This window comes from Perognathus longimembris, chromosome 6, assembly GCF_023159225.1.
Source record: "Perognathus longimembris pacificus isolate PPM17 chromosome 6, ASM2315922v1, whole genome shotgun sequence".
Taxonomy (NCBI): domain Eukaryota; kingdom Metazoa; phylum Chordata; class Mammalia; order Rodentia; family Heteromyidae; genus Perognathus; species Perognathus longimembris.
Genome location: NC_063166.1, coordinates 77087321 through 77106430, shown reverse-complemented (window position 1 = coordinate 77106430; position 19110 = coordinate 77087321). Strand labels below are relative to the sequence as shown.

Genomic DNA, 19110 nt, shown 5'->3' with positions numbered 1-19110 from the left:
CGCTCTTTATTTATTTTGCCGGTTGTGGGGCTTGAACTCAGGGCCTGGGCACTGTCCCTGAACTGTTTTTGCTCAAGGCTATAGCGTTCTACCACTTGGAGCCACAGCACCACTTCCATTTTCTTCTGGTGATTAATTGGAGAGAACAGTCTCGGGGCCTTTCCTATCCAGGCTGGCTTTGAACCGCAATCTTCAGATCTCAGCCTCCTGAGTCGCTAGGCTGACAGGCACGAGTCACCAGTACCCAGCTTGTGGGCGAGCTTTCGAGTGTGTTCCTTGAGTGTGTTTAGGAAGAACAGAAAGATCAGGTGGCTTACCCAAGGTCTCACAGCCAGGTTCCAAACCTAAGCAGAAGTATCCGGTCTTCCCATCCCCCACTCCAGGCCCCCTTTGCACACATGGGTGCTTTGCACACACACGAGCACACTGGCCTCCCTCGCTGTACCCTCCACCCACACCCATCTCCTTTCCTTCTGCCGCCCCTTGCAGCTCCCAGGAGGGCAACATCCTGGGCCCTCTGTTTCTTTGTCACAAATAGGACAATCGTTTGACACCCCTGAAGTCATTTTCCTGGGCGTCAGCTAGCATCTTAGACGTGTTCACCCTCCCAGCCCTGCGTGGGGAGGAAAGTTAATTCTCAAGGGCTGGAAATGAACTCTCTGGAAGCTGTGTGGACCTGGCTCAGATCCTGAGCAGCACGGCTGCCTCCTGAGCTTTGGCCTTCCAGACTGCACGCCACCAGCACACGTGCACGTATGTGCACGCATGCGCACACGCCCCACCAGAGCACCTCCCACCCACAATGCACAGCGGACACAATTGTGTGTGTGTGTGTATACAGGCCCACGAGATGTACAGGCCCACGAGGTACACAGGCTGCCCGTGCCTGCCAGGCCCCAGTCCTGCCCCACGCTGAGCCCTTTAGCAGCCTCCCTCCCTCCCTTTCTCCCTCCTTTCCTCCCCCTCTCTCACCAGCCCCCTGAGCTAGAACAGAAACACCTGGGTTCAGCCAGCGCCCCCCCCCCCCCCAGTGACCTGCAGCTCAAGTCTTTAGCTGCTTAATCGTGTCCCTGTGGGCAATGCCTCACGGCCTTGGGAACAGCTGCCTCCACTCAGGCTCCAGCCTCTGCCTTCTCCTCCGCGAGAGAATAAAAGAGAAAAGCGGAGGGGGAGGAGGAGGAGAGGGAGGGAGGACGAGGAAGCCCTTTCTGTCCTCCCAGCCTGCCTTCCGCCCCTCCTGGCCTCGGCCCTCCACCTGTAGTATCAGAATAGGTCTTCAAGATTCCTTCCGGCTCACCAACACTGTCTCCTTTGATCTTCTTTGGAGCCCGACATCTGCAGGGCCTGGGGTGGGAGATGAGGTAAAGGGAAGCCAAGGCTCCATGCCTTGAGGCTTTGTAGAGCTCAACAAGTTAACGCTCCGGATATAGAGCCCCAGATTTGGGTGCGGATTCCAATTCTGGAGCCGTTGCTGAGCAACCCCACGCAAGGCCAGCAGTAGCCCACATGGCACCTTTGGGCAAATAGAAAGCCCCTCTCTTGAGAAGCCACACCCTGCCCAGCCCACGCCCTTAGTGCGTAATGCAGCCCGAGGGACGGTACCCCGTGTCCCCACACGCAGCAAGTTTCCTCTCAGAGGCTCTGTGGCCCCGTCGGCAAAGGGCGTGGCTGTCACCGCTCCCAGGATGCCCGCCAGGGGTGCATCCACTCCTCACGTGCTGTGCAGGAGGGGATGAGCAATGGGACCCACACACGTCCAGTGTGAGGGGTAGAACTGGCATCTTGGGGTGAGCCTCCCAGATCTGTGAGAGCCCCAGCAGTCAGGAGCCAGAGGGACCTGGGCTTAGCCATTTAGGGCAGGAAGACTAATTGGATCCAAGACTAATTGGATCCAGGCGATGGGTCCTCAGGCCCACCCTGCTCAGGGGCCCCCACACTTTACACCCCCTTCACTCCCCCCAGCCCCCAGACACTCCACAGTGTATGGGAAAGGAGAGGGCTGTCCTGTAGCTCCCCCTTCCCTCTTCTGGATGGGTACAGGAGGAGGAAGGAAGCTGAGGGACAGGTCCGAGGACACACAGGTAGACTGTGCCCAGAAAGGTTTGGCCATGCAGCCAAGGCCCCACTGAGGAGTCACCTTAAAGGTGCGCAGTGTGTCTGGTGGCCTCCGTTTCCCTCTCTGGTTTGGGGGAGAAAGGCCTCTCCTCACGCCTAGGGGAAGGGCTGTTTCCAGCCTGCCTTTGCCTCCCCTTATCCCCTCCTTTGTCCTGGATGCACAATGCACCTTTGCCTGCCTTTCAGGGGGGTGGGGAGGGGGCTTTGTCTGTGCTGCAGCCAGGCTGCACCCCCGCCCCCGTTATCTGCCAGGGAAGCGGCAGCCAGTGCTGGCAGGGCCTCTCCGGGCCTCCGCCACCCGAGACATGTGTTGGACAAGGGCCTTTCAGGCCTGGAGCTTCTGCACAAAGGCCTGAGAAGAAGGCGGAACAAAGGGCTTTTTCACTCAGCAACTGAAAAGCCACAGATTAGCCCACGCTTCGTGCTGGGCAGGCGGGAGGAGCTGCAGGCCCCAGACCCCTCCCCAGGGCATGCTCTGCCTGTGACCCTGGTCTGGGGTTCTCCGCCAGACCGCCAAGAAACCTCCCACCCCACCGCCGCCCCTTCTCCTCTCCCCAGGACACACGTCCAGCTCCGGAATGCTGGGCCTGCGTGTCCTGGCGCCCAGCTCCCTGCCTCCCTGCCTCTGTCTGGCACCAGCCATTTCCTGAGTAATTCTTACCCACCTCGGCCACCCCTGCCCCCAACCCCCTCCCCAGCCCCCTTCTTGAAAATCAGGCCCAGCTCAACTGTCACCTTATTGGGAAAGACAAGGATGGGGCATGTGTGCCAGACACTCCCAGCTCTCACCACCTCTGGGCCCAGCTGGGGAAACTGAGGCTCAGAAGGGCTGATGGTCGCCCCTGGACACCCAGCAGGCACTGGCACCACGGGGCTGCCAATCAGCCTTTTCCTCTCTCCTCCAGGTGGGGAAGGGGTCCCCGCCCCTGCTTTTCCTGAGTGGAGTGGGGGACATGGTCTGCGTTCCAACTGGCATCCATCAATCAGTGTCCCCTGGCCCCCGCAGGTACGCCATTGACCGCGACTCGGATTTGGACCAGATCTTTGACATCGATGCGGACACCGGAGCCATCGTGACCGGCAAAGGGCTGGACCGCGAGACGGCCGGCTGGCACAACATCACAGTGCTGGCCATGGAGGCGGGTGAGCCGAGCAGGGGGCGGGGCCACGGCGGGGCGGAGCGAGGGGCGGGGAAACGACGAAGATGAAGAGCCGAGGGGCGTGGCCATAGGAGGGCGGAGCAAGAGCCGAGGGGGTGGCAATGGTGGGGCGGAGTAAGAGACAGGGGCGGGGCCAAGGCTGACGTGGGAGGGAGCAGAGATTAGGAGCTCGCGTAGGTCCCACCGGGGTGGAAGTAGGGGCAAAAGCGGACCTGTGGAAACGGAGATCCCAGGCCGCTGGGACTGGATTAATCTCAGACCCTTCTCTGTCATTTATTGAGTATCTACTCTATGCTGAGCCCTGTTGTGAGCTTGGAAATGAGGCCTGGCCCCACAGAAAAGAGCCAGTCTCCAGAGGGGAGAGAGGCGGTTAGCAGCGTTTAGTGCGCTGGATTATGTGAGGAGCTGAGGAGCGGGGAGAGAAGACAGCCGGGCTATAGGGGGATGGACGGCAGAGGGATCTCATTCTCCAAAAAGGCTGCTCCTGAGACACTTTTCAACAGAGGCTTCAATAAAAGTGAGAGCGCCCTGTGCTATCTGGGGAAAGAGCAGGCCAGGCAGGGGGAGCAGCCCATGCAAAGGCCCTGGGGTGGTAGCTGCCCTGCGTGTCAGAGGAACTGCAAAGAGACAGGCATGGTAGGAGGTGGGGGGGGCGGGGAGGTAGAATAGTCAGCCGCTGGGACTCCATGTGTGAGGGTCCCGGGGAGGGTTCTGAACCCAGGAGGGGTGTTGTCTGACAGGTGCCTCTGGTGCTGCACTGAGGGTGAACATGAGGCTGAGGGGGGCAGCAGGGACTCAGCGGGGCCAGGGGTGGTGGCCCAGCCTGGGACAGCCACAGTGGACGTGAGAAGTGAGTGGTTGGCTCTGGGATACTTGCTGGTGGCAGGCACATTGGAGAGGGCCAGGGGCTGGACTGTAGGACACGCGGTGGCACAATAAAACCTCAGAGTGGGGAAGCGGAGAGGCATGGGCCAGGTGGAGGGTAGTGCAGAGGTGGGGGGCCACAGCAGACTGAGCTGTCAATCAGCGCCCAGAGGGCGGGTCCGGGGTGAAGGGGCCCAGGCACCTTGTGAAGGTGAGACCGGGAGAGGGCCACGCTGACTCCCCGGAGCTTGGCTTGAGTTTCACTCGGACTGCAGTCAGCTTGGCACAGTAGAGTAGACCTTTCTGGAACAGTGTGTGTTGCAGGCAGCTGCCTGAGGCTAGGAGAGGGAGGTGTACAGGTGGTAGTGTAAGAGGGGTGTCATCAAACCAAGACCACGGAGGTGAGGAGCACCGGGCACCAGGAAAGGGCAGTGCGAGCAGCTTCCTGTGCCCCTACCTGCCCCGCCCCCAGCACTAAGCACGTAAACACACGCACACATGCACACGCACACACACCACCCAAGGCACTGGTGCTCTCTGAGCTGCAGGCTCTATGGGCCACACTGGGCCCTAGCATGGCTGGCCCAGACCCCTCAGGCCCCAGAGCCCTGCAGACCGGCCTCCTCCTCCACCCCCTGCCACCATCCTCCCACTCCCCTCCCCACCCCCACCCCCTGCCAGCATCCTCCCACTTACCCCCCCCCCCCACCTCCCCAGCCCCTTCCAGGGCTGAGCAAGTCCCCAGGCTGAAGTTCCCTTCCTGCCTTTCAACTGCGGCTTAAAGGCAAGCACAAAGCTGGCTCAGCCCTGGCCGTGGCTGCCGGAGCCTTTGAATCCAGTCCTTCTCCGCTTGAAGGAGAGAACAAAGGTGCTGCCGAGGAAGAGGCGCCGGGCTGGGGGAGGCGCACGCCGCCTGCCCCCTGAACTGCGCCAGCAGCCAGCCGCCCGGGCTCCACTTCCACCGCTGACCCGGGAAAGGCAGTGAGCCTCTCAAGGGGGGAGACCCCTCTCCGGGCTTCAATCCCAGCCCTGCCCACCGCCATGCCCAGGTGACTAACCTCTGGGGAAGTAAATGGCCCTGGCCCGCCATGCAGGGGAGTCTTGGATAGGACAACACATGGAAAGAACTCAGCCAAGGGGCCAGGGCTTTAGTAATTGCTCAGTAAATGCCTGGTAGCAATGGCATTGGTGGTACACCCGGCCCAAGCAGTGTTTTGGGACCAGGCCCTTGAGAGGGGTGAACTCAGTGGGTCTTTACCCCCAAGATGGCATTTCTGCCGCTGCCCTCAGTGTGTGGAGGAGTGCCCTGGACATCACCGGTTCAAATCCCCAGCCCTGCCCGACTGCAGGGCCGCCTCTCCCCACTGTCCCTCCAGTCCCACCCCCTCTACCCCCTGCCATCTCTGGGAAATGAGCCCCAGGGACTCCCCCATTTTACAGATGGGGAAACAGAGGCTCAGGGTAGACCAGCGACGGCCCCAAGACCACAAAACAAATCCACGCAGGCCCAAGGTCCCCCTCCCCCCCAACCAGGACCAGCCCAAGTCCCAACTGCAGTGCCGCCGTCAGGTCTGCCCGCCGGGCCCTGGGTCCTCCTGCAGCCGAAGCTTCCAGAAACACAGGGTGTCTGCGGGGGTGGTCATGCAGGCCCGCCCGCTCCCAGGCAGAATAAATGTGAGGTGACAAGAATCGGGGCGGGGGGGGGGAGAGACTTACACACAGCAGCGGCGGAGCTCCTTCATGAGCCTGGGCGGGTGTGGCCCTCCCCCCACCCCCCTCCCCCGCCTGTCAGCCCCCATCCCCTCAAAGCCTCCACTTAGCATGCCGGCCGCTTCCTAGTCCTCTGAGTCATTGCCGCTGCCCATGCAGACGCGCCTGCCACTGACATTATCTTTAACGTTTTGTAATCATGAAATATTAATGACCGATATTGAATTTAAAGTACAATGTGTGTCTGAGTCCTTCGGTGGACGGGTGGCTGCGGAGGGACAGTCTTCACCGAGAAGGAAGTCAGCGCCCAGTGGGGGCGCGGGGCCCTGAGGCCGGCTGTCTCCTCCAGGGCTGTCAGCCGCCAGCGCGTCTGCAGGAGCCACAGCCTAGGACAGCAGAGGACACGGAATAGCTAGCAGCACCGCCCCCCGACCCCCGGGGTCACCCCCTGCCAAGTCTCACCGGGTTTTCCTTCAGGCCCCCAATGGATGGATGCATTTGGGCCTAAGCACGGGATTGCTCCTCCCCCCACCCCCCCAAGACTATGCCTTTCCCCCAGGGTGGACCCCAACCCATCGTGGTGTGCACACAGGCCCCGCATGCTGTAACCACGCCGCAGTGTTCACTGAGTTCAGGAAAGAACGCACTGTCTGGCACACTCGTGCCACGCCTGTAATCCTAGCTATTCAGGAGGCCGAGGCCTGAGGATGGAGGCCCGGAGCCCCCTGGGGCAGAAAGGTCTATGAGATTCTCATCTCCAGCTCGCCAGCAGAAAGGCCCTGAGTTCAAGCCCCGGTACCAGCACATGTGCAAGCCCACACGTACGCACGCGTGCACACACACGCTAATACCTACTTTTTTGAGTGACGAATGACTTTTAATAATAGCAGCTGCTATTTATTGAACGCTTACAGTGGGTGGGACATTATGCTGAATGTACACTATACAACAGATCCCCAGAGAGTGGAAATCACACGTGGCAAGGGCCCAGCACTGTGCTTGACACGCACAGGTGAGCAGAAGGTGAGCAGAAGGACTCTGAGAGAGGGGCTGGCAAAGATGGCGGTCCAGCCGGCTGGCAGAGCTTCCAATTTCACAGCTGGGGAGGCTGAGGTCCAGGCAGGGAGCAACTTACCCAGCTCAGAGACGGGGAGCAAGTCGCCCATGGAACAGCAGAACCACCGACGGGGCGGGGGGGGGGGGAAATAAGCGGAGTGGAGAGTGAGGTGCTGTTGGGGTCATGTGACAGAGTGCTCAAGCACCCCGCCTCATTGGTCCTCCTGTGGCCCATGGCTTGGCGTTTCCACCCCAGGCAGCCTGTCTGGGCCGGGCTGGGATCTGGTGTTAACAAGCTGAACAATGTACCTGCTCCTACAGTAGCCAGAGAGAGGCCGCTCAGGCCGTCAGCCTCGTCGTGGAGTGCGATGATCGAGGGGCTGCGAGGACTTGAAGCGCGGGAGGGGAGGACTCTGGGGTGCTGGCCTGCCCTGGCTCTTAGCAGATGAATTGGCACCAGGGACAAAGTATCAGACAAAATCAGTGACCCTAGGGAAGAATGCTTCCACCCCCATTCCATCCCCCCATCACCATCCAGGGAGGAGTGCCCCCCCTTCCATCCCCCCATTCCATCCCCCATCACCATCCCCCATCCTGGCCCCGCCCAGGCCAAGGGAGCCATACTGATCGGCAGAGTCCCTGAGCGAGGCGATGGCCACCGAATCTCCCCCTGAGAGGCTGGGGAGCTGTCCCCAGGTCCCCTGGGCGGGAGCCCCCTCCCATCTGCTCCCCCCCCCAGCACCCCCCTTCCTGTCTTGGCTGCTGGTAATTGGGCTACTCAATCTTCCTGCCCAGCTGGCCGCTCTAATCAGAGCCTGGGGTTCGCATGCGATTTAATTCCCTCAGGCGGAGGGAGGGGCTGGGGAGGGGGCAGAAAGGACCGGCTCTCCTCCCCTGCCCACCGCTGCAAGTAGGGGGGACCTCCCAGCTGCTCCCCCACCTCCCCCTTCGCCTTCTCCCTCGGCCTCTCGCCTCTCTGCACCTCTCTTTCTCTAGCAGCCAAGGAGATCCATAGCACCCCCCTCCAGTGCTCCTCAGCGGGGCGGGGGGGGGGCTGGAGGGACCCCCCCCCCCAAATCAGGAAGGCCCCACTGTCCCCACGCCATAGACGGCAAAATCTACTCGCCAAGCACCTACTGTGTGCCGTGCACCGCGCTCTCAGGGAGGAAGCCCAGCCAGTCCCGCAGGGACCCAGAGGATGCTGGGTAAAGGGCATGGCGGAAGAGGGAGGCAGGGAAGTGAGGCAAGGGGCAGGTTGGAGCGGAAACGATGGAGGAGGGGGGCAGACCCTCCCACGGGGCGGGAGGGAGGGAAGGAGGGAAGGAGAGAGGAAGGGGATCACTGGCAGGGGCCTATGTTCAGAGCAGCTAGATGAAGGCAAGACCCTCTGTTGGTCAAAGCCCCCTCTCCTCAGAACCGTGTTCAAGTCCCAGCCCTGTCTGTTGTTCCGTAGGCCATGGATTCCCCATCCCTGTGGTGACAGCGTCCTTGCCTCCAGCAGTGGGTGACAGGATAAAACGGGAGGGCACAGACCCTGGCCGTGGCCGTGACCCATAGGTGTCTGCCACACCCTTTGGGGATGGAGCACATGCTTTCTGGCCCCCAGGCTAAGGCCCTTCGTCCTCCTCCCTTCCCACTGGCCTCCACCCAGAGCTCCTTACTGTTCAGTTAGTTCCAAATGCCAAGTGAGTTGCGCTGCCTGGGCCTGGGATCTTCCTCAGAAGAGGTGGGCAGCCTTCCCTCCCACCCCAGGGCCTTTGCACATGCTGATCCGGCTCCTTAGAGCAATCTTTCCCTCACTGAGCCCGTCACCTGGTGACTTCCCAGTCAGATCTCAGCAGACATGCCACCTACTCCGCGGAAGACACCTCTGAACCCCCGGCAGTGTGGCATGCCCTCTTCCAGACCTGCTCCCAAACTTTGTCCTGGCCACTCTCGTCCCTGTCTGGAGACAGTGCCTGTCTATCTCTCTAAGACCCAAGGGCCATGTTCTTTGCTGCTCTGTCCTTTGCACAAGCTGGAAGAGCATCAGCAACGTCTGAGCCCCACTTCCGCCTTGTGCGGTTCGGTCCCCATTCTTATCCACCCGGAGAAGGCACGAGTCCCGCCCTCCCTGAGGGACACGGTGGGCTGTCCGGCCTCCTCAGACCCTTGGAGCCCCCTGGGGGGGTCCCACCTGCCACCTCCCCAGGTGAATGGTGGGCTAGCTCGCCGGGGAAGCACCAGGCCAAAGCACATTCCATTTTAATTTCGGATTCACTTAAGGCTCCAGGCCTGCTCGGCGCTGGGCTGTCAGTCAGCCGTCCTCAAGGCTGCATCAATTAGTTTAAAAATATTGAATGTAATTTTGCCTGACACAACATATTGCAGCTACTGCAAAATATAATTTATTTTAGAAGAAGAAATAATTAAACTAATTTGCATGTCAGTCAGCTGAACTGAGATGCCAGGGGAGGAAGGAAGGCCGGAGGGGCGGTGGGGGCGGGACCCAGCCTTAAAAAGGGGCACCTGTCACGTGGCACTGAGCAAGGTCAGGCGGAGCCTGGCTCTGAGGGGCGGATGCCACGGGATAGATCAAGAGAAGGCCGGTGACCTTGTGCCTGGATGTTGTGCTTGAGATCGGGAGACCCGGGGCTGTACCCCAGCTCTGCCTTCTGGGGAAATCTCTGCCCCTCACGCGGCCTTGGTTTCTTTATCTGTAAAGTGGGTTTGGCAAGGCCTCCTTCCCCGATTATTCCAGGCTCGTGGGAGACCCTAGTAAGGAAGGGCACTGTGAGGTTGGAAAATCCCACATGGAGGTCAAGGTGTAGGGCCATTTTATATCAGAAACACAGGAGGCGGGGTGTGTGGAATTTGTGATTGGCAGTTATTGTGTTGTGCTCAGGAGGAGCCCGCCCCCCACACCCACTTGGCAGTCACCCCTGGACACGGCTCCTCGTATCTGGTCCCTATCAGATCACCTGGGAAATGTTTAAGAAACATCAATGGCTAAGCCTTGGACATTGGGACTTTTTCTCCCCCCCACCCCCCAGTCATGGGGCTTGAACTCTGGGCTTGGGCGCTGTCCCTGAGCTCTTTGGGTTTTCTGGTGGTTCATTGGAGTTTCACAGACTTTCCTGCCCTGATTGCGGCTTTGAACCGCAATCCTCAGATCTCAGCCTCCTAAGTAGCTAGGATGGCAGACATCCGCATGGTACCTGGCACCTTAGGACTTTGGAATGGCTTCCCAGGGGAACTTGGGTAAACCCGGGCCAGAGAACCACAGTGCCAGGGTCCAGGTCTCTGCCTCTCGGAACGGAGGACATCTTTCTCCCCGGTCAGAAGGACCGGGTGCTCCCGGGACGTGGCCTAGGACATGTCAAGCAGGGCTGCAACGGGCGAGGTCCTCGGACAAGTGGCTCATGCTTCATGAGGGGTGACTGCCCTGTCTTCCATACCCCTCCTGCATAGACGAGGGCTCCCGCCTCTCCCTCCCCCAGCCCCTCCCCCTCCTGCTGCCTCGGCCCCACAGGGAGGTAGGCACCAGATTGTGGCTGCGGGCCTTGCCCTCCCCCTCTCTGCCCTCCCGAAAGCACCCCCATCTGTCTGTTTAGGTTCCCTGGCAGTGCGCTCTTAAAAATAACAGCTCGCCGGGCATTCCCAGTCACGACTCGCCTCCCTCAGCCCCCACCCCAGGAGAGCCCTCTCATCGCTGAGGCTGCAGATCTGTGGGAGGAGCGGAGCGAGAGCGGGGGATTATAAGGGGCGGCTGGGGGAGGGGAAGTCCAGAGAGGGGCTCCCTCCGCCCCACCTTCCCATCTGAACAGCAGCCAGCCACGCCCAGTGGCCCCTGGGTTCAGAGGAGGGCTGACCAGGCCACTGCCCTCCATACCCTTTGAGTGCCAGGAGGCCTGGCAGCCCCCTGCCCGCCTGGCAGGGATCTGCCAGCCACACCCCACCACTCGCCACGTGCTTCTTCCCCCCCCCCAGGGGGATTGACTGAGGTCAGTGGCTGATTGGCAGAGATGGTGTAGTAACACCAGTGGGGCTGCAGGGGGCGCTGGCGGGGACGGTGAGGTGTGGAGATGGGGGTGGGGTGGGGAGTTGCCCTCTACGGGGAGAGGGCTGAGGAAGATGGTGACGGCTTTACTCACTGAAGCCCAGTGGCTCCAGTCCTGGACCTTATACCAACTCGGGCAACCCCCAAACCCTCAATGCCACCCAGTCTAGTCCCGGGAAAGAGGGGTTCCTCCAGCTTCTGTCCCAGCCTCCTCCTCTGCTGTCATGGCAGACAACCATGCTCAGCTGTCCCGGGCGTCCCTGCGGATCCGGATCCTGGATGTGAACGACAACCCCCCGGAGCTGGCTACTCCCTACGAGGCAGCAGTGTGCGAGGACGCCAAGCCAGGCCAGGTATCACTGGGAGGGTGCTGGGGAACCAAGTACTACAGAGAAGGTGTTGGGAGCCAGATACCATTGTGTGTGTGTATGTGTGTGTGTGCGTGCACGCGCACGTGTGCTGGGATCCAGTTACTGGGGGGAAGGGGGTGGTGGTGCTGGAGGCCAGGGCGGATGCCAGGCCTGGCAGGACCCCTGGTAGCCCAGGCCAGGGTAGCCGCAGCCTCACCACCAGCCCCGCCCCTCCTCCCCGCAGCTCATCCAGACCATCAGCGTGGTGGACAGAGACGAGCCGCAGGGTGGACACCGCTTCTATTTCCGCCTGGTGCCCGAGGCGCCCAGCAACCCTCATTTCTCTCTGCTCGACATCCAGGGTGAGCTAGCTGCGAGCCAGCAAGGGGCAGGCTCGTGGAGGATGGAGCCTGCCTTCCCTGTGCTGGTGGGAGGTGGAATATCGAGACGTTCAGAGGCCCACTGCTGGGTCCAGGGTCTGTGTCTGGGTCCAGTTGAGACTGTAGCCAAGCCATGCAGAATAAGCAGAGTGGGGTGCCAGAAGGGGACACCCCACGGGGGCTCTGGAGGACACAAGGAACAAGAGAGGGCATCCAGAGGACCCGCAGGCCAGCGCCCGGGAGCACCTCTCCTAGAGGAAGCTGTGCACGCCCCTTACCCTGGGGTCCCAGGGTCTCCTGTGCAGTGCCTTGGTATCCCCGCCACCCTGTTTGGAGGGCACCCCTGTGGAGCTCATACCTGACCGGCACAGGTGCTCTGGCTTCAGCTCCTCACTGAGGAAGCAAGTGCCTGTCCAGCCTGTGCTCAGTCCTTAGTAACCACCCCCCCTCCCCGAGTTCCTCATGAAGTTGACATGGGGACTTTTAAGGAATCCACTGAGGGCAGGCCAGGGTCCCAGAGTCGGGAACCACAGCCCAGTGGGTGGCTCTCTGTGAATCCTGGCACGTGTAAGCCTCAGCTTTACCCTAGGTAAGGTAATTGCTCACATTGGCACTGGTCAGCCTCACCACCCGGTGGCCACCTCCTGGAGCTTATATGCTAACGAGGCAGGACAGAAATTAAACAAATAAGCATGCTGGGAGAGGCAAGGCCCTGGTGGAGGGAGGAATCTTGTAACCTCAGGAGCCTGGCCCCTGAGCTACGATGGGAATGGCTCTTCGTGCAATCCTCAGTGGGGCAAAGAAACGAATGATGAGAATCTGGATTTGGTTTTGTTCATTGCTAGAGCCTGGCACACGGCAGGCGTCTGATAAACTGTGTTGCATGAAACTGAAAAGTAAGGTCGGGTGAGTGTGGATGCTCCGTTGGCAGGGTGCTGTGGGAAGGCCTCTCTCAGGGGGTCCATGGATGAGTTGTGGTCTAAAGAAAATGGAAAGAGCGAGCCTTGCTCATAACTGGTCTAGGAACCGCAGTACAAAAGGCCCTGAGGTGGGAGCCCAGATGAGAAAACAGAAGGTTTGTGTGACTGGAACAAGTGAGAGGCAGGACAAGGAGGAGATGTGGTCAGCAGCCCTGGGGTCCAGACTGTGTTGGTTCTTTCTGGCTCTGGGAAAGATCTGAGATCACCCAAGGACCCTTACACCTGCCCTCCAAAGTGTGTCTGCAGTGACCTCTGAAGCCAGACCCATCTGTATTCCCAGAAGCCATGCTAACAATATTTAACAGCCAGTGCAGCAGCAAAGAAATCCCGAAAAGACATTTACCACAACCTGGAGGAGTCGTGACCTGGCATTAACCCCTTAGTGGTTTGACTATGTCAGAACCTTGGTGCCTAGGGGAAGAGCTGAGGTTGCAGGAAGGATTTGGGGCTCCCCCATGGCTATAGAAACCATTGTGGAATATTCCAGTAGCTTAACAACCAGCACATCCCAGCCCAGGCTTCACTCCACCGGCTTCCTGAGCTAGGCCGGGGAGGCTCAGATAAGCCAGGATCAGCCTCTCCACGTTCACAAGGCTTGACAGCCCCAGGGGCTTGAGATTTTGCCCCCTTTCCTCTGATTTGTCCTGCTTCTCTTTGCCTGGGGGCCACTAGAGCTGCCCTCCAAGGTGACCATCGCCCCAAGGATGGGTGACAGTATGCTGCCGAGCTCAGAGCATCCCAGCAGGGCTCCTCCTCCAGTCCCTCAGCCCCTTCCTGCATCGTGCCAGGCCCCCTCCTCCTCCCCATATAAATATCCTACATGACAACAGGCTACCCCACCCCATCTGTTTCTTTGTACAAATTTGTAGCCAGTTTGGAAACGTGATTTATAAATATTGCTTTTGCAGCCAACGATTGACACTGATGTATGTCAGGCCAGATGGATGGATGCAGTGCTGGGCACGCATCCCACCTAGATAGGTGGGCGTGGCCTGGCGTGGCCAGGGGTTTCCCCAGCAGATGCCAGCTGCTATCTGCTGGGGTGAGGAGGTGGTGGGGGGGAGCTGGAAAGGTTCAGGAGTGAGGCTCAGGGAATTTCTTTCCTGGGGCGGAGGAGTGGCAGAGGCCCGAGCTCTCAGAACATATGGCTGCCTGGCCAAAGACAGCAACCCTGAGAGACAAACATCTCTGTCTTGCTTGGCAATTTGAGGCTGGGCCTGGGCCAGCCGCTCATTTCTCAGATCCATCTGCCTCCCTGTGCTGCCACTACTGCTATTGTTTCCCACAAAACACACAGAGGCTTCCATCTTCCAAGCCCACTCTTGTATTTTCGGTTGTAAATTTTCTTGGCTAGACAGCAGGCTCAGTCAGGACAGGGACTGTGTCCACGTTCATCTCTGCTGGGCAATCGTCATGGCATGTAGAGGGTGCTTTGTTCAGATTCGCTGTGAAGTGAATTGATTATCTATCACTAGGCACTTCTTGGCTTAAAACCCAACAATTAGTGGCCTCTCATTGCTTTTAAGAAAATAATCCAAGGGCCCAGCATGGTGGCATATACCTATAATCTCAGGGACAAGGAAATAGGAGGATTATGGCTGAGCCTAACCCAGAAAAAAAACCCAAACTGAAGCCAAACCAAAACTACAGCAAGACCACAATGGGCCAATGGCATGGCTCAAGTGATAGAGAGCTTGCCTAGCAAGTACAAGGCCCCTGAGTTCAATCCCCAGCACTGCAAAGACAGAAAGAGGAAGGGAGGGAGGGAGGGAGAGAGGGAAGAAGAGAGGGAAGGAAGAGATAGTTCAAATTCTCCATGATGTGCTTCTGCCTGCCCCTCCAGCCTGGGCTGGACTCACTCTAGCTGTCACCCGGTCCTCCAGCCACAAAGGATGGCTCCCAGTGCCTTGGTGCATTATGTTACAGCCTTCAGGCCTTTGCACAAGCTAATCTTTTTTCTCAGCTCATTGTAAAGAGTTCAGGAATACTAGCATTTCTTCCAAGAAGCTCTCCCTGACACCCACTCCCCCACCCCTGGCTGGGGGAGGCCCTCTGCGGGCTGCTCTTCATATACTTGTACTTCACAGCACTTCCCACAGCTTATAATTGTAATAAACGTTGGGCTTATTTGGTTAGCATTTGTCTCTCATATTGGAAACTGATCCAGGACCACAGTTGATTTTGATCTCCATTGTTTTTCCTCCAGTGACTAATATGGTGCCTAGTACATAGAAGTTAATGAAGATTTATTGGAAAGAACAGAAGGAGGGAGGGAGGGAAGAACAGGGAGGGAGAGAGGGAGGAGAAAGGAAGGAAAGAAGGAAGAAAGGGAGGGAGGAAGAAAATGAGGAAGGGTAGGAAGGGAGGGAGGGAGGAAGGGAAGGAAGGGAGGAAAGAGGAAGGACAATGGGTCAGTAGATAGGTGGGTGAGGGTTGATGAATGGATGGACAGATGATGGATGAATAATGGATGGATAGATGGATGATGGAGGTGGGCAAGTTGTGGATGTTGGATAAATGGAGGATAGTGGGCAGATGTGTAGATAGATGGGAGGGTGGATGGATGAGAGGATAGATGGATAGATGGAAGGAAGGATGGATGAATGGATGGAAGCATGGATAATGGAGGTGGACAGATGGATGGAGGTACGTGAATGGAAGTAGATGGTTTAATGGAAAGACAAAGGAAGTTTAAGGATGGATGAGTGGATGGATGGATGGATAATGGAGGTGGACATATAGATGGGTAATGGATGGAGAGACAGATTTATGGAAGTAGATGAATGGAAATGGATGGATGGATTAATGGATGGATTGAAGTATATGGATATATGGATGTATAGATGAATGATGGAGGTGGACAGGTAGATGGATGATGGATCGGTAGATAGATGGATGGAGATGGATAAATGGAAATGGATGGGTGGATGTATGGTTAGATGATTTCATTAGATAAATTCAAACAAGTCACTTCTCTCTGAGCTTCAGCTTCCACCTATATAAAACAAAGATGATGTTCCTGCTCTTGGTGGTTGTGAGGACCAAACACTGCTCTTCATTTAAAGTACCTGTATAGTCCATACATAAAAAGCATTCAATCAGTCAGTGCACATGTGAACTTGCTTTTGAGATCCCTCCCTTCCCCAGTGGAAGGCAGATGGCAGATGTTTTTCCAACTAGGATTGATTCACCCTTTGATGGGACAAGGGGGGGGGGAATTTTCAAGCTAGGGTTGATTCACCTTTTGAGGGGGGGGGCATAGTTTGAACCAGAACCAGTGGAGCTGACCCACAAGCATTGAAACTGGTGGTTCACTCAAGCTTGTGCCTCAAGACTGGCTCAGTGCCAGAATCCAGCTGGCCAGCAGTGGAGAGACGGGCACGCACCAGCTTAACACAAGGTGACAAGTGCTGTATCAGAACTGTGCATGGCACCTGCGTTGTCAGAGTAGGGAGCGGGGAGCCATAAATCCTTCCTTCCCAGGGAAGCCAAGAAAGGAGGCCACAGGAAGGAGGTGACATTTAGCTGGAGCATGACAGATGAGAAATTTGCCCAGGCAAGAAAGTGGAGAGGGTGTCTCGATAGTGGAGATTTTATGAGGAGAGGCAAGGACACCCAAGGACACGAATGGGGTGTGGCACAGGGAAAATGGGGCTGAATCTGAAAGAAATATTAACCAGCATATGGAGAATTTACATGTGCCTGAAATTATTCTAGACCTGAGTTCCAGTATTTAATTCTAACATCACGGTGCTTTTTCTTAGTTTACACAAACTAAGGTCTAAAGAGCTAAGAGAGTTTCTCAAGCTAGTGCATGACACACTCCACATGTACGTTGAAAGTTTCAAATGCAGGAAGAGGAAAGCCGGGTATGGACCACTGAATGGGAGCTATTGAGGAAGGGGCTGCTGGGCAAGAGCAATGAAAGATGAAGGATCCACAGTAGGAAAGCAGGTTCCCCTTTTGTGGAGTTGGTTATAAAGGGCAGAGTGGTCACCTAGTCTCTGACCTCTTCCTACCACCATTAATGAGAACTGAGAGGAGCCATCTGTGATCAAGTGACCTGACTCATGCAGGACAGGTGTGGAAGGAACAGGAAGGGCAGAGGAAGTATCTGTGCTCCCAATCCAGCCACCAGTTCCCTGAGACCTGCCTGGCTCCCCAGCAACAGGGTAGAGCTGGGTAGCATTTGTGCCAGCTTACTACCCACTCTGGCTGCCTGTGAAAAAGGAGCATGGGTGAGGAGACCCCAGCCTACAGGCTCAGAATCTTAATGAGAGTTTTCCAAGCCAGCTTCAGATATCTTGATTGGCATGAAGGACAGAAAGGTCCCTCAGCCAAAGGCAGAGAGATGCTAGCCAGTGTTCCCAGTGCTCTCTGATGACCCTGGACTTGTCAGGGCTCAACAAACCATGACCCAAGGACCTCTGGATTTCTAGGGTCAGAATACATCAGACAACTGGAATGGAATCAAGAATAAAAATAGGTTGTTGAGACAAATGACAAAAAAAAACTTTTTTCTCTTTGAAATAGCCAGGGCCAGAACCTTGGCCCAGCTGGGGACAGAATCTTGGAATAGCTGAGGACAGTACCTTGGCACCACTAAGAAGAAGTCCTTGTGAGAGCTAGGAACAGAGTCCCAGGGTATCAGAGGACAAAATTGGAGGCTATGTGACTTGAACACACATTGGGCAGCTGAGGGAGGAATTAGGGGGCACTGGGGAACAGCCTTAGTTCAGTCAACTAATAAACATCCATTGGGATATGAAAGATAAATCTCCAGGATGGACCAGGAGGTGGCTAGGATGAAGGGGGCTGATCCAGGCCCTGAGTCACTGCCACCTGCTTCTTCTGAAACAGACAACACGGCCGCAGTGCACACACAGCATGTGGGCTTCAACCGGCAGGAACAGGACGTCTTCTTCCTGCCCATCCTTGTGGTGGACAGTGGGCCGCCCACGCTGAGCAGCACCGGCACGCTCACCATCCGCGTCTGCGGCTGCGACGGCTCCGGCACCATCCAATCCTGTAACACCACAGCCTTCGTCATGGCAGCCTCCCTCAGTCCTGGAGCCCTCATCGCTCTCTTGGTCTGTGTCCTCATCCTGGTTGGTGAGTCTCCTTGAAAGCCACTCACCTGTCCTGATTAGCTCACATCCTAGGGTCTGGCTTTCCTTCCCAACTAGGTTCAGTTGCCCCAATACACACACACACACACACACACACACACACACACACACACACACACAGTCTGGCCACAACCATTTCCAAGCCCTAACCCACAGCAACTGTTGGAAATCTCCCAAATATAGAGCAGCCTACCACCTGCCCCTGGCCCCTCCTCACATTCAGTTCCTGCTGCCCAACCTCTACACAGCCCAAACTCTGCCCTAGGGTTGAAAACCCACACATACAAGGCTGGACATCAGTGATTCACACCTGTAATCCCAGCTACTCAGAAGGCTGAGTTCTGAGGATCATGGCGAAGCCAGTCCAGGCAGGAAAGTCTATGAGGCTCTTATCTCCAGTAAACCCACAAAAACAAACAAAAAACAGCCAGAAGTAGAGCTCAAGTGGTGTGTGGCTCAAGTGGTAGTATACCAGTCTTGAGTGAATAAAGATAAGAGAGAACACCCTAGCCCTGAGTTCAAACCCCAATAATGGTATACATACAAGTGTATGCACACACACACACACACACACACACACACACGCAAAGTCATACATATGTTGTAAAAATTCTCTCAGTCTTTAGCCCTATTTTATTCTCCATCAGGAAAATGCAATCCACAACCAAGTATATCCTCTTTTTGTTTTGTTTTCTTTTTCCTTTGGTGTGGGTCCTAGGGCTTGAACTCAAGACCTGGGCACTGTCCCTAAGCTTTTGTGCCCAAGGTTAGCACTCTACTGAAGATAAGAGTTGCATTGGCTTTCCTACCTGGACTGGTTTCAAACTGTAGTCTTCGGATTTCAGCCTCCTGAGCAGCTAGGATTACAAGCATGAACCACCAGCACCCAGCTGTCATCCCATTCTTTAGAGGAGGAGATTTAAGCTCAGAGAAATGAAATGGTTGCATGAGGAACACAGCTAGTCTTTTGCCTTGAACTTAGATCTTGTCACCTGGTGCTCCTCTTCCTCTACCTCTGCCCCCCTGCTAGGGATTTAGATAGGGCAACATCTGAATGGGCACCCGATACCACCAGCAGTCCTTTGAGCCCTGACATGTCCTCAGTGAACTAAATGGGATGATCCCCTCAAAGCCTTGCCACCCAAGTACCAATGGCACAGAGGCCCCTAGCCTGCTGCTGGGAGCTCTGGGATGTCTCCATCATGGATGCCAGCTCAAGCTCAGTCCCCTGGGAAACGGCAGCTGCCTCCCTACTCACCACTGGCGTGGCCTCTGCACCAAGCTGGAAGCCCAGCCCCCCTCTCCCAGGCTCAGGGCTCTGAAACCC

The 19110-nt window shown here is 57.0% G+C and overlaps 1 protein-coding gene across 1 annotated transcript in view; it reads left to right on the top strand.

Moving 5' to 3' along the window:
* The window catches only part of Cdh22 (cadherin 22), a 62341-nt gene that overhangs the window by 39808 nt on the left and 3423 nt on the right, over positions 1–19110 (top strand). The window contains exons 7-10 of the mRNA XM_048349407.1: positions 3122–3258; positions 11176–11297; positions 11539–11656; positions 17515–17766. Coding sequence (XP_048205364.1) covers positions 3122–3258; positions 11176–11297; positions 11539–11656; positions 17515–17766 — 629 coding nt within the window. The remainder of the gene's footprint in view (positions 1–3121; positions 3259–11175; positions 11298–11538; positions 11657–17514; positions 17767–19110) is intronic.